Genomic DNA, 24,585 nt, shown 5'->3' on the forward strand with positions numbered 1-24,585 from the left:
AACATCTGTGGAAACTCTTATCTTATGTGGCTGAGAATGGCCTGGCTCAAGACCAAGAGAAAAGATTAACTAGTCCAATTGGGATATCAAGCCGTGTCACTAGATATGTCAAAGTCCAGAGTTAATTGTGATGAACTAGATTCCCAATCCAAAATGGCAGCTCCGCCACCATGTTAGGAGGAGGCGAGTTTGTAAAAGACCTCCATGGAAAAGTTGGCAACATTTCGCAAAACATTAAGTCTAGTGCTCCAACATACTGTAATACACCTTCCACATGCAAGACGTCTATCTGAGCACTGACAACGTACTCCGTTTTCGAAATCCTTCTTGAGAAGTTACATTTCTAGTACATTCATTCATCAGAGATGGATAGCGGTGGAATTTCAGCAGAAGTGTTTCTCCGTAGAATAGTTTCCTTCCACTGTGGATCTGTCCACTTTGCTGGAAAAATTCTCACCACTCTGGTGCACATCTCGAAATATGACGTATTTTTCCACTGCCTCATGGAAGGAAGGATAAATCAACATGGCATACAGAAAATCCACTGACCAAACATTAAAGTAAGAAAATGATGTCTGGGACGAGGAAAAGGAGACAGGATAAAGGCACTGACCCTCATCATGGGCCTGATTCACAAAGGTAAACTTACACGTTTGTTTTGCAATCAGCAAACATAGATTTGAAAGTAGGTTTAGGACTGACTTTGCGCAGTCGGAGCACAGGGCCGGACTGGGAACCAAAACTGGCCCTGGCAAAGTGCTCGGCCAGCCCCCCGGGGGGTGCCGCCGAGCTCTTTGCCAGAGCCGGTTTTCGGCCAATTTTGTTACAGGGCGATTTTGTAGCTATGCTGCAAAAACAGCCCTGTAACAAAAAACGGTCCCCAGGGGCCCAAAACCAGCCCCCACCCGTGCAGCCAACCGGGGGAATGCCCGGTGCCCGCTACGGCCAGTCGGGCCCTGTCGGAGCAGAGAACTCCGCACATAAAAAGATATGACATGCCTATCTTTTTATTTGCGGAGTTCTCTGCCCCGACTGCCGAACCTCCGCAGTCGTAAACTTACTATTAAAACGAAGTTTGTGAATTCCAAAACAAACATAAACTTACACAAAAAAATACGTTTACCTTTTTGAATCAGGCCCTAAGATTTGTGTACTGCACTGAGCTCCTCAATAGATTTAGGGCTCTATTAGACGTGCTTCAATATTGGATCAGTACTTATCATATCTGATAAATTACTGTACCTGAGGATCAGTATTTAATAGATGAAATAAATTACACCAATCATGATTTTCAAATGTTGGACGTTCCTGTTAATCTGTGCATGGTTGCATCTCTATGATTTACAACTTTCCAAGAATGGGATGGGGGTCCTGGCAGTGACAGTTCATTTATACCTCTTAAACATTACATTCCAAAACAGAGATCTCTTGCACCTTAATGCAAGACATTTGTTACATTTCACAAGTTTCATTTATGCAATTCACTATTTTACTTTTTCCAGCTGCGCTTCTTTAGTTTCCTTTTTTAAGCAAAGCAAATAACGAAGTGAAAATATTCATGGGGCACGGCACAAGTCCTACAAAACTGAAGTGGGAGGACTAACCAAGTTAGGCAGTATGCAAGTTACATCATTGCTCGTGCCTTACAGCGCATGACATCACGAGGTGAGGCATCGCACTTGGGATCACAGGAAGTGACCTCACTGAAAGTGACATCAGAAGAAGTGAAATCAGGTATTTCAACATCATACATATGTTTATCAGGTATATCATGAGTACATTTAAGGGCATTATGACATGAAACAAATTAGATTTTGCAGGAGCAATCCTGACGCAAAATCTGGACCGCATCTAATATATATATATATTTGTTTTGAGTTTTTATATAGCATGAACAAGCCCCAGAGGTATCAGAGTGCTTTACATGAGCACCAGTTAGGTTACAGGCGGACACATTCATTTTTGTAAGGCACAGGGATATTAAGTGATTTTCCCAGAGTCACAGAATGTTGAGTATCCCTGCCAAGATTCGAACCCAGTTCCCCAGCTCTGAGGTCGACCGCCCTAGCCGTTGGGCAACATTCCCTCCCCAACCAAGCCAAACCTAACCAATGGTGTCCAGTACTTCTGTAATGCGAGGTAAAGCAGCTGCCCCATGACACCACCTTCTGCTGGCTTTAAATCACTTCAAAAATGCAAGAAAAATAACCCTTTTACTGTGCATGGGTAGCACTTCAGGAGGCAAAATTCTATTTTGCTAGGGGCCTTGAAAATAAGTGGAAAAGTTAATTGTACTTTGGCTGGTGCAGAGAAGATCCTTGCAGAGCTCCTGAACATACTAAAGTGACCAACCAAAGCAACTTTTAGCCTTGAATTTTTATGCCAAAATTCTCTATTTCAAGCTATCTTACCCTACTTTCATCTTAGCTAGGCAGGCCCTCTTCCTTCTGTCACTAAACAGGACACTGGCTTCTGTTTCATAATACTCAGTCATTTATTATTTTTTGCTTATATGTATTCAGGACTTTCCATTTTTGACTGGCGAGATTGAGAAGTTTAATTTCTTTAGTAGCACTTGCGATGGACAATATGTGGGCCTTGCTCTTTATATTCTGCCATATGGACCCAACAAGACTGGAAGGCTTTTAAGGAGGCCAAAATGGAGCCCCCTGTCCATGTCGAGTACTTCCTTTCTGGAAGGGATATGACGTTACTCTTGAACTGCAAAGGCGGCCACTTTTTAACTTCTTGGCAGAACCGCTCGTAGAAACCTTCAAACAGAGATGATCCTCCACACAGTAGGATGTTTTCAGAAATCTCCCTTTTGCACTCTTCTGGGACTTTATTTAGGCTGTTTTCGGCCATCTTGTGAATTCCTACTTGGCCAATGCCAACCACCTCTGGTGGCCTGAACAGTGCTTCGGGGCATTGAAACCGTTCCTTACCGATGGTGATGACTTGGCCATCAGGAAGCTGATAATCCACCAAATAGTTATTTTCTGGAATGTTCAATTCACTTTCATAGTCGAGGGCAATATAGCAGCATTTACGTTTGATGTCCTCCACAATATGCTTTGTGCTATCGTTGAACGCACTACTAAACTCAAACAACATCTTCAACAAGGTCTCCGTTAAGTCTTTTCCGGCGTGGTCCATCCTCTCCGTAGCATGTGGAAGATTGTATCCCTGGAGAACGGGCACAGTGTGAGTCACGGCGTATCCAGATTCCACCACCAAGCCACTGATTTTCCCGTAAGAATAGGCCGACAAGACAGACTGATATGCAATATACATGCCCGGGCAACCTAAAGATTCAAACAAAAGTTCCACCATTTTCTCCCTGTTGGTGGTAGGACACAGTGGAGGGTCTGAAAGCAGAATGGCGTGCTCCTCCGGCGAGGCCCTCAGATCATGGTAGAAGATATGCCTCCATAGGGTCTCCACAGCATCCCAGTCAATGATGATGCCGTGCCTCACAGGTTCCACGATCCTCACATCCGGCTGGTCCCAGGCAAGTTGGCCAACAAAATAGGGTTCTCGTATGTTCCCACATTTCAGTGACTTCCCCAGGGGATAGCTGATCACTGTGTCCACAATGGATAGTGGTGTTGCTTGTCCAGCAAAGCCAGTTTTACAACTCCCTGTGCCGGTGTCAATCACCACTGCACCAGTCTTTTTCATTGAAACACTAGACTGTAGTGCTTCACTGGAGTTGCTAGCAGCAGCAGCAAGACTCTCTGTAGGACTTGCATCTATGTTTTCGGTTAGCGGAGAATTGCTCGCTAACAGCTTCTTTCCAGCACTTGACGAATGTAGAACCTGCAAAGGTGGCGGTGGTCGAGGGCTTCTAGAAAACATTCTGCCAGAAATTACACAGTTGGGACAAAGAAACCTATCTCCACGGCATAGGAAGTGCTGACTTCAAGTGAATCTTGTAGTCTTGCTGCTGACGTCATAAAGGCAGCTGTGATGTTGGCTCAAGAAAGCTCCAATCAGATTCACCAAAGATAATGTTGTCGCAGACTAGGTGACCTCAGGAAGACCATCTCGAGCCTTCTTACTGCATAAACAAATCAAGACCTAAAACATATATTGGCCTGCTTTCCATACTATAAGGGAAGGGCGTGTTTATATCATCAGAAAAAGCATGGCCATTCCAATATTCCCTCTTTGTTTTCAAGCTGTAAGTTCATACATAAAAATAAGGGTGAGACAAAATTTCAACTTGAGCTCTAATTGTTAAAAACCTGTACGATCACGGTGTTGTGACTGTGTCCTTCAAGATACAGTGAAGGTTTGTCCTCCTAAACTATATACTATTTATGCAAAACCAGGAACCCAGTAGGGGGGCATCCCATAACTCTCCAAAAGAAAGAAACATTTTTTTTCTAATAAAACCCTCACCCATCAGGGTTGCCCCTTGGTGGCATGATTCATCATCGGGTCCATCCCGATCCGCTGCGGATCGGGCGTGCTGCGTCCTACAGCTACGTGGGAGCACTTCTTTGGTGTTTTTATACAATGATAAAGAGGATCTTGAAGGAGGGGAGTGGAGGGTAATGCTAAACTAAGTTAAAAATATCTGACTAATAGGCCTACCTACTTTATTCCTGCCTACAGTCGGTATGGTTAAAAAAACAGGGGTTGGTTTTGGAAAAAGCGAGGTTATAATGAACCAGTATTGAAAACATACATTTGCCGAGGAAGGTAATAAGTGAGTCATGAATAGATCTACTGTACCTGTCAGAATCACAGATTTTACAATATTACACCTCTAATTTGAGAACTAGTCATAACATTACACAGTTTACAGATACACGCAGATACACAGATACACGCCCTTAGTCAGGCTCTAAGACGCAGCTCTGCAGACCACGAGTCCATTAGACTGTATGGTTCACTTACAGCCTGATTCATGAAGGTAAATGCGCTCGCAAAAGGGCCAGATTCTCAGAATCTGGCCCTTTGCGAGTGCAGTTTTTGCATTTGGGATTCATCATCCCAAATGCAAAAATCGCTAATAAAGAATTAGCAAATATGCGAGGATTAGCATTTAAGGAATCTCTATTAGAGAGTCCTTAAATGCTATTCATGACACATTTAAAAATTGTGAATTTGCAATTTTGGGCTGCTATTTACCGAGAGGTCAGACCTCTCGGTAAATAGCAAAAACTTAGAAAAATGCTTTTAAAAGCATTTTTCTAAGTTGCATGTTGCACACAGACATGTCCCTTGGACATGTGTGTGTGCAACACCTGTTTCAATTTGCATTTCAGGGGTGCTACAGGGTGTCCTTTGGACACCCCTGGCACCCTTTCAATCGCTATCTTATTTGCGAGTAGCAAATTGCTAATCGCAAATAAGGAATACTCCCCATTCATTCCTATGAGCCTTTTGGCCCATAGGAATGAATGGGGAGTTATTCCTTATTTGCGATTAGCAATTTGCTACTCGCAAATAAGGAATGTGTAGGAATCGCTATTTATTTAGCAATTCCTACATGAATACCGTTTTGCGAGTCCTTAATAGCGATTCGCTATGATTCGCTATTAGGGGCTCGCAAAACGGCCCGTTGATGAATCAGGCTGATAGTCTTTAGGGCTCCAACATGATTTAAATTGCACAGCCTTATCCTGGACTGCAGAACTCACCCTCATATTTCATTAAGTTTACAAGAAGGGGTGGGGGGATTGCAATTTTTTCCACACATACAACACACAATTCTTTTTCAATAAAGGTGATTAGACATATTTTCCTGGGTTGGTTATTGTTATTGTTATTGTTATTGTTAGTTCCGGCTTTTATAGCGCCAACTCACCGGCAGATCTCAGGGCGCTTGTGACCGAAGGGCAACAACTACATCATTATCGGAAGGAGGGAGCAACAAGAAGTTTAAGCTGAGCTTAGTGCATCCCTAAACAGGAAGGTTTTCAAACTTTTTCTGAAGCGAAGGAGATGACCTTCTTTTCGGAGGGTCTCAGGGAGTTTATTCCAAAATTTTGGGATCAGAGCAGAAAAGGATCTCCCCCCTTTTGTGGCCAGCCTAAACCGGGGGCACACCAACAACTGTGCGTCTGAGGACCTTAATCTTCGTTCTGGTTTGTATATCTCCAACCTTTCCTTTATGTAAGCGGGAGCTTGCCCGTAGACTGTGTGAAAATTGTACTCCCAGTATGGCATCACATACAAATCTCTTGAGAGATTCTATCCTAATGTACTGTCCACTCACTTTAAAACACACATAGTGTGTCCATACAGCATCCTATCCATAGAACAACTTAACTGGGGCATAGCGATAACCCACAGAAATATTAATAAAGTCTTAGCCAATCACCTGCAGGAGTTATCTCAACAAACCAGAGGAGGGGAGATGGAGTCAGGGGAAGACTCCATGGTGGACATTCCCATACCTAGAGGGGACTCCTGGAGGAGGAACTGGGATCAGAAGAACTACTAGAAGCAGTCAGGAATGCTACAGGGATTTAGGTCCATAGAGGATATAATTCAGGAGCTCTGCCAGGAATCCAGAGAAATAGGCATTCTCCTGGGATCAGTAACAAAAGTGGGGATAGGTATATTACCAACTCCACATAAAGATATTAAACTGTCTGGGTCTTACAGGCCTATAATGATGATGAATGCAGGTATAAAAAATTTGGATCATTTTTGATCAAGAGTCATAACATTCCTGGTGCATAAAGCCCACCGGGGATTCATCCCAGGTCGCAGATCTACCCAGAACCTGAGCCAGTTAAAGCAATTGTTGTATGCCACAGAGATGAAATGCTTGGAAGGGGCATTGATAGTGCTTCATGTAGAAAAAATGTCCTATTACTTACCGGTAATCTTCATTACTCCTGGTCCCGTTGACCTCGTCCCATTCCTTAAAACATGGAGATGACCATCTCCACGACAGAAAAAAGAAAAGGAGCATGCTGGGATACCCTACCTGCTCCCTCCCACTGGAAGTACTTAAGCGGTACCGACCCAGCATGCAGCCTGAAAACACCAAGCCAACAACAGGAAGGCCGGCCGCGAGGGAGGGAGGGAGGGAAGTAAGGAATGGGACGAGGTCAACGGGACCAGGAGTAATGAAGATTACCGGTAAGTAATAGGACATTACCCCCAGGTCCCTCCTGACCTCGTCCCATTCCTTAAAACATGGAGAATACCAAAGCAGAGAATCCGGCCTTCCGGAACCCCACAAACAACAAGGGCACCAGACCAGAAAACAGAACCCCACAGACCCAAACCAAGACCCCCAAAGGCCAGAAGGGGACTGCCACGAAAACAAGAACCACCAACCCGGCAAGCCGGAAGGGAGGCACAGAAGTAGAGCCAAGCCCCCAAGGGAGCAAGCAGAGGGGCCAAAACCAAGGACCCCCCCCCCTCACGACCAAAGGAAGGCCAGGAGAAGTGTGCGCAACCCAACGGAGAAAGGAGCCAGGAAAGGGCAACCAACCAGCGAGAAACCCCCAAGGGCAAAGCCCCCGGAACCAGGCCCCACCAGGCCGCCAAACAACCAGAGACCAACAGGCCAACCCAGCCCAAAGGACAAGGACAGAAAGAACAGCCCGCACAGGGCGGAGAAGCCGAAGGACCAGGAAGGAACAAAGCAGAAGGACGACCCACACACAGCAGGGGAAGACCCCAGCAGAACCGAAAGAGGGCAGCAACAAGGAACCACAAAGGAACCAGGCCACAGGGCAGGGCCGACCAAAGGCCAACCCCAGCAGAACCAACCGGGCGAAGAACCCGGAGCCCCAGAAACGACCAAGACCGGGGCAAACCCCCAAAGCAGGAGGCACCAGGACAAAAAACAAGCAACCACCACAACAGAGGGCAGGGAGAGCAAAAAGCCCAACCAAAAACAGACCCGGCAAAACCCAGGGCACAACCAAGAAAGACAACAAAGGTCCACACGGAACCAGGGAAACCAAAACCCCAGAACTGGAAAAGGAGGAACCGACCCCCATGAGGAAACAAGCATTTGCAATGCAATAGGTCTCGCATTTGAGAGAGTTTAAGTTATTGGCTTTGTAAATCACAATGCCTTTTATTTATGTTTTAAAAACCAATACATAAATAAAAGGCACTGTCATTTAAAATGCCAATAGCTCAAACTCTTACAACTGCGAGACCTATTGCATTGCAAATGCTTGTTTAGCAGGGAGGTGTGTCTGAAAGGAGTTGATTGTGCAGGGAGGTTTGCCTTTATTTATTTATTTATGCGTTTTTATATAGCGCGGACTTTACGTCAGAGCGCTTCACAATAGGAACCGAAATGATAGATCATGAGAAACATTACACGCGAACATTACAAGTGAACAAATTACAAAAGCTAATGTTACATTACATGAGGCTAAAGTGATTGTCGTGAGACAACAAAATACAAGAGGAGCGAACGGTGCATTACAGGAGGAGACGAGAGAACACTCACCGCCGCAGCCCAGAGGAAAACACCGGAAGCAGATGTCCGGCCCGCCGCCTGGTTGTGGGCGGGGCCGGAAAGAGGTGTGTCGACTCCCACTGCCTCGCGGAAGCTTTGCCTCAGCCTGTTGTGACCGGAGATGCCGTGCCAGCCATGGCGGGGGGGCCGTGCAGAAGATGGAGCCCCCGCTGGAGAAGGAGAGACCGGCCCGCCGCCGAGCGCCAGCCGACCCGGTGAGTCCCGATGTATGCGGCGGCCGGAGGCCCTTGTATGTATGCGGCGGGGGGGGGGGGCGGCTCTGTATGTGTGTGCGTGCGTGTGTGAGTGCGGCGGGGGGGCGCGCGCGCGCGCGTGTCTGTGTGTGTGTGGGCCTTCCTGCCTGCGTGTGTATGTGTGTGACTGTGGCAGGGGACGTGCACGGCGCCGGGCTGAGCGTGCGCGTGCCACTTTGCAGTCCTCATTCCCCGCAAAGTAACAACATAAGTTGTCTTGCTAGACGCAAAAGCTTCGCTTTTGCTTACTTCTAGCGAGACCTAAAAAGGGGGACACCACGGAACCACCGAAGGCAAAACCCCAAAAGCAGAGGACCAACAGCAAGGCCCACAGCCCAACCCCAAGAAACCAGCCGCAGAAGAGGCAGGCCAGCCAGCCAGGAGGCACACAACATCGGACCACCAGGACCCAGAAGGAGAGCCAAAAAGGAACCTCCAACCAGGAAGGAGCCCAGGAAAAGCACAACAGCCAACCAGAGCCAGACCGCCCCAGAAATCAGAACCAGAGGGAGGGAGCCCAGAGCCCACAAAACGGACCCAGCGCCAAAGCCAACCGAAGGGCGCGGACCCGAAAGGGACCAAAGACCAACCCAGGACCGCGAGAAAGCCCCAGAGAAGGAGCAGCCAGGAAAGGACCCCAGCAGGGACCAAAAAGGACCCCAAGCAAAGAAGGGCCACACAGCACAAAGCTCAACACCACCAAGGAAGAGCACCAGCGACCTCACCGCAAAGCGAACGGGACGCCAAAACGGAGACCGGAAGGCAAAACCACAGAGGCAGAGCCCCGGCCCCCAGAGCACACGGGGAAAAACCCCATCACCCGAAAGCAAAGGAGAGGAGCCCCAAGAAGCCCAAGGCGCACCACGCAAGAAGGGGGTGCGAAGGAACACCCCAGCACCAACAAGAGAGCAAAGGCCGAAACAGCCCACAAAGCCCCAGACCCGAAGAAAAAACCCATCGCAACCCAAGGCAGTGCGAGAGGGGCGGGAAGCAGAAACCCGGCCTTATACCAGGAAAGGCAGACACCCAACCCCACAAGCAGGGAAAAGGCACGGCCAACAGGGCAGGGCACAAGAGCCGAACAACCCAAGAACAAGAGGCCACCCAAAGCAAATGCCAAGGACGACCAACAAAACCCAGCCACCACCGGAGGGAAACAGGACGGCAGGCGAGGAGAACCCCGAACCAACACCACCGAAAAAGGCCCAGGCCCACCAGCACAGAGGAAGGGCCCGACAAACCCCCCCCCCCCGAAACCCGGGGGGGGGGGGTAGGGCACCACCAGAAGGCAGACACGCCGAGCACAGGGCAAGCAAAAGCACCCGAAGGGAGGAAGAAGCGCCCAACAGCGAAAAACAGCAGGCAGGCAGGCCGGCACCCAGACAGGCACACACCCCGGTCGAACCAACAGAAGGGCAGGAACCAAGGGGCGAAAGGAAGAAGCAGAGAGGCCACACACCCGGGGAGACAGACACCCAAAAACCCACCAGCAGGGAAAGGGCACCGCCCAGCCAGGACCGGCAAACAGGGCGGGGCACAGGAGCCAGGCACACGAAGAACAAGCGCCCACCCAAGGCAGAGCCATGACCCAGCCACCACCGGAGGCAAGAGCGGCCAGCCAAGCAAAGAGGGGAGAAGGAAACCACAACAGGAAACTAAACCCCACCAGGCAGAAGGTGAGAAGCAAATCCCCCAACAACAGGACCCAACAGGAGCCCAACCCGTCCGACCCGGAGCCAACAGCCGAACAAGGACAAGGCGCCACCAGGACAGAGGAAGGGCCCAACAGCTCCCCGACAAGGAAACAAGGGGAGGACACAGGAACCCGCCGAAAGCCAGAAGCCCGAGCAGAGCACAAGCAAGGCATCCGAGAGGGAGCAAGAAGCGACCAGCAGCGGAAAACCGCAGGAACCTGACAGGCACGCACCCGGACCGAACCCACAGGAACGCCAGGAACCAAAGGCTAGCAGGCCGCAGAAAGCGAGCCACGGGCCCGCAGGAAGACACCCCACCAGGGACGGCCAGGCAGCAGGAGGACCAGAAGCCAAAGCCACAGGGCAACACAGCCGCAGAGTACAAGCGGCAAACGACAAACACCAAGGGACAAGCACCAGCCTGCCCGACAGAAACAGCAAAGCAAAGCAGCAAGAACCCCGGAACCAGAAAGCACAGGGAACTGCAGCAGCAGGAGAAGGCCAGAAACATGAGCCCAACAAGGGCCAACCCGAACCCCCAAAACAGCACGCAGGCCAGGGGAACAGGAAGAAAAAAAACACAAACCACGCCGCAAGGGCAAGCCAACCAAAGAGGCACGCCAACGGCACACAGGAGAAAACAGAGGCGACCCAGGAACACAGAGGACCAGGGCGCAGGCAGGAAGGAAGAACCGCCCAATCCCAAAGAAAAAAAGAGGGAACGGCCACCACACCAAGGGCACAAGTGCACCCCACCAGGGGCAGAACACCCGCAGAACAGGGGAGTCCAAGCAACAGGTGCCCCCCCCGGCAAGAAAGAAGGGCCAGAGAACCCCCGAGAGAGCCAAAAGGAGGAGGCCCAACCGAACCCAGGGCCACTCCAAAGCCGAAACTCCAGAGGAGGAGAAAGGACTGCAAGGAGGCAGGACGAACGCACCCACAGCCCACCGCCTCAACCACCAGAACTCAACCAGCCGAGGAGGCACGGGGGAGGCAAACCAAGGCAGCAAACACCCACCAGCAACCCCAGCAGCAGAAGAGCAAGGGGAGCACAGGAGACCGAGAGACAAGCGGAAACGAGCGGAGGAAACTGAGGAAAACAGCACCCACCCCACATGACCGGCAGAGAGACGCCCAAAGGACGACTCCCACCAGCAACAGTCATGGACAACAGACCAAGAGACGGAACCAAGCCCATCAAGGCCAACCCGCCCATACACAGCCCAACCGCCATACCGCAAAGAAGGACAGTGAACAGGAAGGGACCAGGGACATACCAAACATGGTACTCACCAGGGGGGCAGGAAGAGGGCCCCAAAAGCACCCCCCCCACCCCCAATAGAGAGCCCAGGCGCCCACCAGAACACCAGCGCGGGGCAGAGAAGCCCCCCCCCCCCCCCCCCGCAGAGGCCACAGCAAGAACCACACCGGCCGCAGGGAGGGAGCCCAGGACCAGGCCCAGGAGGAACCTGCAAAAGGCAGACAGCAGGAAACACGGGACACAGTAAAAAAGAAAGAAACAGGAACCGCTACGCGGTACTCACCAGGAGGGCAGGAGGAGCGCCCCAACAGCTCACCGCCCTCCAAGAGACCGCCCAGGCGCCCTCCAGGACAACAGCGCCAGGCTGGGCAGATCACACCTCGGATGAAGGCCGGAAAGAGACAGCCCCAAACACAAGGGAACAGCCAAGGCAAAGGCTCCATAGCACGAGGGGATCGTAGCACAGTGGCACGGCATAGCACCTCCAGAATCCAGGGAGACAGCCAGCCACACGGCCAAGCAGCACCAACACAGTCAGAAATGCGCGGGCGGCAGGCACAGCAAGGAACACGCATCCAGCAATGCCAGAACATGGCTGAAGCCAATAGGACATCGAAGACCAGCAGGCGGACCACCATCCAGTCATTGACACAACATGTGGGAAGCAGCACCAGTTAGTGAACCAATCGTGACTAGATGCACATAGGACATCCGACGGCATGCCCACGACGTTCCGGCAGATGAGGAAAAAGCAGCAGCAAAGTCATGGAGGCCGGAAAACCGAGGGGCAAAGCCCGGCAGAGCCCCCCAGGAACCTGCAACACTCCATCAGCAGCGCGTCTCCCACCACCGGCCAAGCCCCAGGGAGACGCGCAAAGCAACCCGTAAGAGAACGGGCAGAACCAGCGCCCCAGCCGCAAAGGGCCGGGCGGCATCCAACGCGGCTCCCGGCAAGCCCGGCAGGCCAGGAGACCGCAGAGCAGGACGTCGAGAAGCCCAGCAGCCCGACGCTTCCCACAGAGAGGAGGACTTCAGGGTCGGAGAGGACAGCCCAGCAGCACGACTAGAAGACCCTGAAGCCATCGCATGTAAGAGAACAGCAAAACTCCATCCATACTGTCGGAAGACAGAAAAAAGAACAGGCTGCATGCTGGGTCGGTACCGCTTAAGTACTCCCAGTGGGAGGGAGCAGGTAGGGTATCCCAGCATGCTCCTTTCCTTTTTTTTGTCGTGGAGATGGTCATCTCCATGTTTTAAGGAATGGGACGAGGTCAGGAGGGACCTGGGGGTAATGTTTGCTACGTCAGATTGGTGGTAAAGGTTTGCAGTAGTAGACAGGATGGGATTTGGTAGCCAATACATGGGGTTGATCAAGTTGTTATTCTCTCAATCTACAGCGCTGGTTAAATCAGGGTGGATAGTCTCCGAGCAGTGTCCGGTGGAGTGAGGCACCAGGCAGGAATGTCCCCTTTCCCTCTGCTGGTCAGTTTTGCAATAGAGCCTCTGGCCATCATACTCAGGTAGAAACTGGGTCAGTTCAAGTTCAAGTTCAGGTATTTATAAAGCGCACTACTCACCCAGAGGGTCTCAAGGCGCTGGAGGGAGGGGTTTACTTTTTATCGAATAGCCATGTTTTCAGTTCTTTTCTGAAGGAGATGTGATTCTGAGTAAGGCGGAGGTGGGTGGGGAGTGAGTTCCAGGTCTTGGCAGCCAGGAAGGAGAAGGATCTGCCACCCATGGTGGTTTTTCGGATGCGCTGGACTGCGGCGAGGGCTTGATTGGATGATCTTAGTTGGCGGGTGGGATAGTAGAAGGACAGTCGGGTGTTGAGGCATTCGGGTCCTAGATTATAAAGGGCCTTGTGTGCGTGGGTAAGAAGGCGGAAAGTAATTCTTTTGTTGACGGGAAGCCAGTGGAGGTTTTTTAAGTGACCGGTGATGTGCTCTTGGCGCGGGATGTCTAATATGAGTCTCGCTGATGCGTTTTGGATGCGCTGGAGTTTTTTCTGCAATTTTGTTGTAATTCCGGCGTAGAGTGTGTTGCCATAGTCCAGTCGACTCGTGACCAGTGCATGGGTGACAGTCTTTCTTGTTTCGAGGGGGATCCAGCGGAAGATCTTTTTGAGAATGCGAAGGACGTTGAAGCAGGAGGACGATACGGCGTTGACTTGTCTGGACATTGAGAGGGAGGAGTCTAGAATGAAGCCAAGGTTACGTGCATGGTCTGTGGGTGTGGGTGCAGATCCCAAAGCGGAAGGCCACCAGGAGTCGTCCCAAGCTGAGGGGGAGGATCCTAGGATGAGCACCTCCGTCTTGTCTGAGTTGAGTTTTAAGCGGCTCTGTTTCATCCATTCGGCTACTTCTTTCATACCTTCGTGAAGGTTGTTTTTGGCGGTGTTGGGGTCTTTGGTGAGGGAAAGGATTAGCTGGGTGTCGTCGGTGTAGGAGATGATGTTGAGGTTGTGTTGACGTGCGATGGAGGCGAGGGGACTCATGTAGACGTTGAAGAGGGTGGGACTGAGTGAGGAGCCTTGAGGTACGCCGCAGATGACTTCGGTGGGCTCTGAGTAGAATGGGGGGAGTTGGACTCTCTGTGTTCTCCCGGCTAGGAATGAGAGGATCCAGTCCAAGGCTTTTCCTTGTATGCCGATGTTGTTGAGGCGTTGTATGAGGGTGTTGTGACAGACAGTGTCGAAGGCGGCGGAGAGGTCGAGTAGAATGAGGGCCACTGTTTCACCGTTGTCCAGGAGTGCTCGGATGTCGTTGGTCAGTGGGGTGTGTGCATGGGCGGTGTAACTCATGTATTCTCTATGTATGCAGATGATGCACTGGTTTACCTTACTCATTTATGAAGTTCGGTCCCCATGCTGTGGAGAGGGTAATTGGGAAAAACTGTTGCCGAAGGGATGAACACACTGTGAGGCGCTATCAATGATGTGTGGCAATGACCTGTAAAAAAATACTCTCAGGTGGTGCGTAGAGTGGTGAGAGCATAGGACTTTGCTGTCAAGTGGGTGTTGGGTCTTCCTTGTCTTTCCTGACAAATAGAACTCTGGTTGTTGCAACCGTATAAATGCATTTCCAAGGTAATGTATCCGGCTCAATGGCAAGAAGGCGGGTGCAATACATTAGGGGGATTTATATCCAGTAGAGCACTTCATCACTTTTGAGGTGTGACCCCCCATGGAATTCCTGCAATATGCTCGGATATCACAAACAACTAGAGAGATATGGACGGACTTCTTAGACAAGCTCACCACCTCTGAGATGCTAGAGATGATCCTAACCACCAGGGGAGGGAAAGGGCTAGATTAAGCCAGAAAAAGAGACTCAGTGACCCCAGGCTGTCATGGGAAGAGGATATTCATGGTTAGACTTCAGACAAAGGCTGGGATAGAACATGTAGTCTAGCGCAAGACATCTCCTATAATGCACGCTTCAAACTGACCTATTTTAATTTTCTACATCGAACATACATGACACCAATGAGGCTTCATAGGATTTTTCTGGGCCAGGATTGGGACCGTCCCAAATGCAAAGCACAGGAATCTTTTTTTTTTTAATGACGTTTTATATAGCGCAAACTTGACCCGAAGGTATCGGGTATCAGAGCACTTTACATAGCACCAGTTGCGTTACATGAGGACACATTCATTTTTTGTTGAACACGGGGAGATTAAGTGATTTGCCCAGAATCACAGGATGTTGAGTGTCACTGTCGAGACTCGAACCCAGTTCCCCAGATTCGAGGTAGACCCCCCTAGCCGTTAGGCCAACTCCTCTATCCAATCATCATTCCTCCATATGATGCTTGCACAGAATGAAAGGATTTTTGGGCAAAGTTGGTGAGAACCTCGACTGCCAGCACGAGTATAAGGGTTGAGAGTGGGGGGGGGGGGGGGGGGGGCGTAGCTCATGGAATTACCTAAGAATTCTGCGATATTCCACTTGAGGGCCCCTGGAGAAATTTTTTCAACAATACAAGTGATCGCGGTAGGTCACGACCGTTTGCAGTCAGAAAGCTGGCACTCGAGTAGAAGATCTACTTGAGAAGTAGCAAAATCAACTCGAGAAGCTGCTTCCTCTGGTGCGTCGCGTGGTGCTGCTTACGCTGATATTTCAGCGCGGAACATGCTCCCAGGCTAAATCGCAGCGCAACATGCCTATTCCTGGATGGTCGCGGAATATTGCTGAGTTTTTGTAATTCTGTGAAATTCCACATTTAACCTCCTTGAGTTCTGCCCAGGCCAATTTACACTCCATGAGCGGGTATAAAGAAGTATTCCAGCAGAACCCAAAATAGCATATTAGAACAACATGCAACAAACTTCTTCTTTTCAGGCATAGCTGTTTTTGCAGAAAGTTAAACGTTTCTCAAGGATTTTAAAAAGAGTAAAAAAGTTTTCTTTTTGTATTTCGGGGAAGTCTTGGTGTCTTGATGGTGCCACTCAAGGAAAAGATCTATGCATACTGCTCTCTCACCAGAAATAGGCAGAATTAAAACTGTGCCTCCCATTGTAGCTAAATATGAAAAACTGTGCCTGTCTTCACACACGTCACCTTGATTAAGTGATCAACATCAAACAAGTATTCACCAGACTCCCCAGTGAAACCTCTGAAGTCCCTCCCTCCCAGGACCTCTGCAACAAACTCAGATCCTTCTTCTACCACAAGATAAGGCCACTCGACGACAACATCGATTAACAGAACCAAAGCACCAACATAACACCTTCCACCAGCAACTCCACACTGCTGGCCATCCTCGTCTGGACCCCTGGCACCACAAAAGACACAGCAAAGAACATGAGGAGCATTCACTCCGAAGCACCCACCGACCCTTGCCTGCCGCACATCTTCCACTGGGCCACCTCCGCCATTGCACCAGAACTACGACTGACAATCAACTGCACCCTCGAAACGGGCATGTTCCCCGACGACTAGAAACGCACAGAAGTCAAACCCCTCCTGAAGAAGCCGACCGCAGAGCCGATGACCTCAAGAACTACAAGCTCATCTCCATCCTCCCCTTCGCCTCCAAAGTCACTGAGAAAATCGTCAATATCCAGCTAACGAACTTCATAGAATCCAACGACATCCTCAACACATCTCAATCTAGCCTCCGCAGCAATCATAGCACCGAGACCGCCCTCCTAACTGCCATGGATGACATTCACACACTCCTCGACCAAGGCCACACTGCAGCCTTTATTCTACTAGACCTCTCAGCAGCCTTCGACACCGTCTCCCACTGCACACTAGCCACCAGACTCTACGACGCCGGCATACAGGGAACTGCCGTAGACTGGGTCCGTTCCTTCCTCGCAGGCCGAAATCAAAGAATCAGGGGCTCCCGCCCTTCCTTTCTGAACCCACAGAGATCAGATGCAGAGTTCCCCAAGGATCTTCCCTCAGCCCCACGCTGTTCAACATCTACATGGCCCCCCTCAAAACTATCATCAGAAAATACCGACTCAGCACAGTATACTTCGCCGATGACACCCAGCTAATCCTCTCCCTCACCAGGGAACCCAACATCACCAGACACAACATCCAGGAAAGAATGAAAGACATCACAACTTGGATGAACAGCAGCTGCCTGAAGCTCAACACAGAGAAAAAGGAAGTCATCATCCTCGGAGCAAACACCCTCCGCATGGGACAACACCTGGTGGCCATCCGCCCTCTCCAACCCTCACAGACCACGCCCACAACCTCGGCATCACACTCGACTCCTCCCTTACCATGACCCAACAGATCAATGCTGTATCCTCCACATGCTTCAACACACTCCGCAAGACCTTCAAATGAATCCCCCCCGAATCGTGGAAGACCGTCACCCACTCATCACCAGCAGGCTTGACTACAGGAACGCCCTCTACGCCAGAGTCAACAAATCTCTACTCCACAAACTCCAGGCCATCCAGAACGCTGCAGCCAGACACGTCCTCAGCATCCCACGACAAGATCGCATCACCCACCCCCAACGAGACCCGCACTGGCTCCCCATAAAAAACAGAGTGACTTCAAGCTACTCACACACGCCTACAAAGCCCTCCACAACACCGGACCTCAATATCTCAACGATATAATCTCCTTCTACGCCCCCAAGAGAAATCTCTGATCTGCTGACTTAGCCTTGGCCAAAATCCCCCGCATCCACAAAGCCAGAACAGGAGGAAGATTCTTCTCCCACATCGCAGCCAAGACCTGGAACAAACTCCCCCTCAGTATCAGATGAAGCCCCACACTACAAGCATTCAGGAAGAGCCTCAAGACCTGGCTCTTCGGGTGACCGGAGCTGCCCGAATCGCCCCCCCCAGCGTCTTGAGACCCTCAAGGGTGAGTAGTGCACTCTATAAATCCCTGATTAATTGATTGATGGTGACATCCCAAATACCAGCAGTAGAATTGGGTGCCTTCTGCTGAATTTTCAAATCTTATCACTTAATTACATATAAAAAAGAAGAAATTAGATATTGAGCCTCTTTTCAGAGTAAAAGGAGGGTGGGAGAACACTGCCTCACATCCCAGCACTTAGTTTGCCCCAATGAATCATTGTAAAATGCAATGCATGATACATTTACTTCAGTAACAGTGTTTCATTTTTCACCCTTTTTGGTGCAGACAGTGGTGTGTGTCTCTAGACACGTTTCAGGATAGTTTTCCTTCAGGAGAGAGCAACACATTATTTTGGGGGTACTAGAAATGCTGACCAAAGTCTTCTCAGGTCTCTGATCCACTCACTGGGCACAGGTTCATCACCCACAGGTCATCAACTCATTAGCTCAAGGGAGCCTTGGCAGTGTGCTTCCACATGTTTCCTCTTTTCAGTGTTTTGGCAGGGAACTTCAATTGAAGACAATTTTGAACCCAATGTAGCAAAAGAGACTATTTTAGTGCATAGTTTAAAATTTTTAATAGGATTAAATAGCCCACAGCCTTGATGAATAATGCTGTGATATCCTGGAAGAGGAAATTGATTTTTTCTATCATGCATAGTCGTAAGAAATTGGAATACATTTCCAGTACCACTCATACCTGAAACTTATCACACATTTGCGTTGTCAGTTATGCATAATTCTACTGATGACCAATGGGAAGGAGATGTGGACATTTCGTACTCACAATTAGACTATTATCTTACAAATTGGATCCATTCTCTGTGTGTATAATTTGCGAACAAACAATAACTAAGAAGTGCGACAAAATTACTTTTAAATTCTGTTGCTTCCACTTCTTAGATTTTAAATTAATAAGCGTGTTATGGCATACAAATATTTTTTGTACCGTATTAAATTATTAACTTTAATAAAGGCAAATGTTTGTAGCTTAATGTTATAAGTATTTCCACAAAACAATTATTAATGTTTTTAGGGTGTTTATCTCCCTCCAAGTTGTTATGGACAGTCATACCATTTTGTAGCAAAACCTAATGAATTTTGGGTCTTGTAGTCTTTTTTTCTTTCATTTAAGTAATTTAACTAATGCTCATGAAATCAATGATTAGTGAATTAAAATTTCACCACTAAATACAGTGTCCCTAATGACTTGGAGTGAAGTGGTTAACCTAAAGCTTCCTTGCCAAACTGACATGAATCTGAGAAAGGAAGTGTCAGAAAGAAGATAACTTATTTCTTCTAAATACTTGCAAGCACAAAGCCGAGGCAGCAGGTTGATATTCTCTCATTTAGTCTCTCAGTCAGAATGGCATGGAGAAACCATCCTTTTCTGGTTAAACCAGAAGAGGTGGTAAGACTCATTCCAACGCCCTGAGACGTAAGAAGCTTTTACAATAATTCACGTGGATCTCTTAATCTTGTGTGTCCTAGGGACTTCATTGCTCATTTTAGCACATTAGTCACCAAAATTAGTCATCAACATTTGAATCTTACTTGAGCCGATCATGATTTCTAAGTTGGCACCAAGTACCTATGCTCTTACTTTGTTCAAGTTAATGCGCGTAACAGGATTAAGCTCTGTTAATAATGCAAATGTCAAAGCATATTAATGGTTTCACTTCACCCGAAGCAGTCATAAAGACTAAATATAATATTACTAGGCATGTATACTTCACCCCAAATAGTCAGAAATCTGCCCACACACAATTCTGACCTCCCAGGGATACAGATTTCCTATTTATAAAATTGACTAAAGCTTCACAAAAAGCCTTAAAACTTGTGCCAATCATAGAATTTCAAACATGCTTGAAAGCTTTTGTGAATTGCATTTTCACAACAGTAATATATTTGATAACTCACTCTTGTTTCCTAAAGGGTGAAGATATTTGCTGCAGTTGAGAAAATAATACTCCCGTTACAATGTACTACTGTTCCAATTCAATCTTGTTTCTGGAAAGGGATGTATTCGTGTCCTTAAATGGAGTAAATCTCACACCTACTCCAGGCTTGGAAGGGTAGAAAAATACATATTTGAATATTTTTGTTGTTGTTGAATTAGTTCACATTTTTATAAATCATTCCATGTTAGCCACTTCCAAACAAAGCAGTCAAAACAGTGAATTCATAACTACGCCTTTCATTTACTATATATTTCCAGTTGTGGATTCACCTGTGCTATACAGTAACCCATCCCCAAAAACACTGGTGTACATATGGAAAAGAAATGCTACATTGTCCATCATTTTCAACTCCTGCAAATAGGTTCTCATAATTCCTCACATGGGCTAGTTTACTGTACAAACACATGGACATTTAGGGGAAGTTAAGAGGTTGGTGGATGTGAGAAATTTTCTAGAAATTGGTGGATGTCTCGTTTACCCTATTAAATGTGCTTCCATGGAATGTACTACTACCATGAGCCGGTAAATAACCTCTTGGGACCTCACTATGAGTGGGTTGATAAATGCCAAAATGTGCGGAACGCCTGTTAACACACATATCGGGATTATGAATTTTGCAAACAAAATCAGCAGGTTAAACTTGCGATTTGTAGCGGGGTAAAATTAGCTTTTTATCCTTCCAGGTAGGTCGCTCCCCCACCCCTCTGCAGCTCCACCAGCGCTTGTGCCCTGAATCCTGGTTTGTTTTTCTGCCATTCCTGGGTGCTGTTTTCCCTCGCCCCCCGTGCCCACTGCTCACTTCTGTCCGCTGCTGCCCTTGCGGACCCGCCCCCTGCGCCCATTCACCATCCCCTGCCTCCCGCCTCCTGCGTCCCAGTTGCTCCTCCCTCCCAGCTCCCCTTAAAATGGCGGCAGCAGTGTGGCCGCCCCGCTGGTGCGTCTAAGGCAAGCCCGTCTGCACCCGTCCGCGCCTGGACCGCGCCCAGCGCCAGAACCCCTGGACCCCGCAAACGCCACGACACCAGACTCCACTACGACGCCAGCAGCCTCCACGCACTCAACGCCGGCCGAAACCACACCTGTTTCCAGGCCACCCCGAAACGGGCCCACGGACCGTTCTCCTGCCGCACCTGCAGCTTCACCTGCGACAGAACCACCAAACCTCCAAGGACTGGACCCAACCACCTGCGCTGCTTACTCCTCAACACCCTCCCTGCACGCAAACACGCCGTCGAGCTCTGGGATCTGCTCGACACCTCCGCTCCAGACGTGGCCTTCCTGACCGAGACCTGGTGGAACGACACCTCGGCGCCCGACATCGCCATAGCCATCCCGGACAGCTACAAGATCACCCGCAGGGATGGCGCCAACGGAACCGGAGGAGGAATACCCATCGTCCACAAGTCCACCCTCAAGGTCGCCACCCACGCAGACGACACCCTCCACACGCCGAACACCTGCACTTCCGGATCCACATGACCCCAACACCACCCTCAGGGGAACACTCATCTACAGATCCCGGGCTCAGTTCAGCGACTCCATCACCGACCTCGCCAGCACCCACGCACTCGCCTCCACGGACTACATCCTCCTTGGGGACCTGAACTTCCACCTCAAGAACAACAACGACGCCAACTCCGCCTTCCTGATCGACAACCTCGGCCTCAAACAACTCGTCACCGCACCCACCCACGCCGCCGGCCACATGCTGGACCCTGTCTTCTCCACAGGCACCCACGTCGCGTCTTCGACCACACCACTGAACTCCACTGGACCGACCACCGCTGCATTCATTTCACCTTCAAGAAACCAACCACGCACCACCACACCCAACAGCTGCCTCGCAGCTGCGGGGGCAAAGTCACCGAAGACCAGCTGATCACCACCCTCGCCCAGAACCCACCCACCGACCCCACCAACCCAGACGCCGCAGCCCGCAACCTCAGACAGTGGATGGACAACTGCACCAACACCCTCACCCCGTTCAAGAAACCCTCCAACAGCCACGCCAGCAAGAAAGCCACCTGGTTCACCGACGAGCTCCAGACCTCCAAACGCGCATGCCAGAAACTGGAGAAAATATGGCTCCACGACCACACACCGGACAACCACGCAGCCCACAAGGACGCCACCCGCAGACACCACCACCTCATCAGATTAGCCAAGAGATCCTCCTTAAGAGACTGCTTGGACAACAACGCACACGACAGCAAAGAGCTCTTCAGCATCATAAAGGAACTCTCCAACCCCAGCGCCATCCCGCCCTCACAAGAACTGTGCGACTAACTAGCCACCTTCTTCCACTGCAATATCGCTGACATCCACGACAGCTTCAACACCACAACCGCCCCGACTACGCCAGACTCCACCTCCTCTGTGAACACCACCAGCGCCATCCGCCTGACCTCCTGGTCCAACGTCAACGACGACGAGACACGCAAGGTCATGAACTCCATCCACTCAGGCTCTCCGTCAGTCCCGTGCCCACACCACATATTCAACAAAGCAGACGCAGCCATCGCACCCCAACTACGGAAGGTCATCAACATCTCCTTCGAAACAGCAACATTCCCGGAAAGCTGGAAGCACGCCGAAATCAATGCCCTCCTCAAGATGCCCAAGGCGGACCCCAAGGACCTCAAGAACTTCCCGCCCACTTCCCTGCTCCCGTTCCCGAAAAAGGTCATCGAGAAAATCATCAAGAGGCAATTGGCCCGCCACCTGGAAGACAATAACATCTTGGACCCGTCCCAGTCCGGATTCAGACGAAACCGCAGCACCGAGACAGCCCTCATCGCCGCCACAGACGACATCAGGAGCCAACTAGACAACAGCGAAACATCAGCCCTCCTCCTCCTGGGCCTGTCGGCCGCCTTCGACACGGTCTGCCATCGCACTCTAAAGACACGCCTCCTAGAAGCCGGAATCCAAGAAAAGGCCTTTGACTGGACCACGTCCTTCCTCACCGGTAGAACCCAGAGCGTCCGCCTCCCACCATTCCGATCCGAAGCCACCGACATCATCTGCGGTGTCCCCCAGGGCTCATCCCTCAGCCCGACGCTGTTCAACATCTACATAGCCCCCCTCGCACAAGTGGCCCACCAGCACGACCTCAACATCATCTCCTACGCCACCCAGCTCATCCTCTCCCTCACCATGGACCCACACACCGCCAAAACAACCTCCACGAGGGAATGAAGGCCGTCGCCGACTGGACGAGGAGCAACCGTCTGAAGCTGAACTCGGACAAGACGGAGGTACTCATCCTCGGACCCACCCCCTCAGCCTAGGCCGACTCCTGGTGGCCGACCACACTGGGTATAGCACCAACACCTACCGACCATGCACGCAACCTAGGATTCATCCTCGACTCCTCCCTCTCCATGGCTAAGCAGGACAACGCCATCTCCTCCTCCTGCTACATCACCCTCCGCATGCGCCACAGGATCTACAAGTGGATCCCGACCGAAACAAGAAGAACAGTGACACAGGCCCTCGTCAGCAGCAGAGTGGACTACGGTAATGCACTCTACGCAGGAATCCCAGCCAAACACCTACGACGACTACAACCCATCCAAATTGCCTCCGCCCGACTGATCGTCAACGTCCCTTGCCGCAGCCACATCACCCACCACCTGAGAGACCTACACTGGCTCCCCGTGGACAAGAGGATTACCTTCAAGCTCCTCACCCACGCACACAAAGCACTCCACAACGCCGAACCAGCCTACCTTAACAGCAGACTCAGCTTCTACATCCCCACCCGCCAGCCTCGCCCTCGCATCCAACGAACGACCTCCGGCGGCAGATCCTTCTCCTACCTCGCCGCCAAGACCTGGAATACCCTCCCTACCCACATACGGCAGACCCAAGACCTACTCGCCTTCAGAAGACTCCTCAAGACCTGGCTCTTCGAGCAGTAGCAGCACCCCCTCCCCTCATTGCCTTGAGACCCTCACGGGTAAGTAGCGCGCTCTACAAGTACTTTAATCGATTGATTGATTATCATGCTTTACTTATTTACACACCAGACACTCGTGCATTTTACTTTGTATCAGATATCTCCAAATTGGTATTTGCACAATAGTCTACTCATTGAGCGAGCATGCTCTCTCTAATTTGTAAGTCTTGATTTTTCACTCTTTGATCATATCTCACCTTGTCCATACTAGCACTCTTGGATGTGACAGCAATTGTGAAGTGTGTTGATTGGTCCAGGTGTTTTTTGACTCTGTTCCAAAACATAAATCATATAAAAAGACATCTATTCCGAACAGGTGTTAGTAGTGTGAAGACTCTGTATAATCAAGAGTTGTACACAAGGACCAATGTTTCTACTGATTGTCTTGATTTCTGCTTCTGTTCCTCTTGTAAAGTTCCACACACGATCACAGACAACATTTATGGAAATAACCACTTATTTTAGATAATTACCCTAAAAAAAAGATTATATTGCAGTACATGGAAGACGGTCACTACCTCTCACTCGGTTTCTCATTCAATTTGCCACTCACTCTCTCTTACACATTATATATTTCACATCCACCCTCACGTGCTCCTTCATGTTGACTTAATGTCTCCCCTTCACTCTCTCTCTTTCTCTCTCTCTCTCTCACACAAACTCATGTA

The 24,585-nt window shown here is 49.9% G+C and overlaps 1 protein-coding gene across 1 annotated transcript; it reads right to left on the reverse strand.

Annotated features, from left to right (window-relative positions):
* Positions 1-2,565: 2,565 nt before the first annotated feature.
* LOC144798178 (actin-like protein 9) lies at positions 2,566-3,858 on the reverse strand. The gene has a single exon (XM_078668927.1). The coding sequence runs from the start codon at positions 3,856-3,858 to the stop codon at positions 2,566-2,568; it is 1,293 nt and encodes a 430-aa protein (XP_078525053.1).
* Positions 3,859-24,585: the final 20,727 nt, after the last annotated feature.

This window comes from Lissotriton helveticus, chromosome 12 (genome assembly GCF_964261635.1).
Source record: "Lissotriton helveticus chromosome 12, aLisHel1.1, whole genome shotgun sequence".
Lineage (NCBI taxonomy): Eukaryota > Metazoa > Chordata > Amphibia > Caudata > Salamandridae > Lissotriton > Lissotriton helveticus.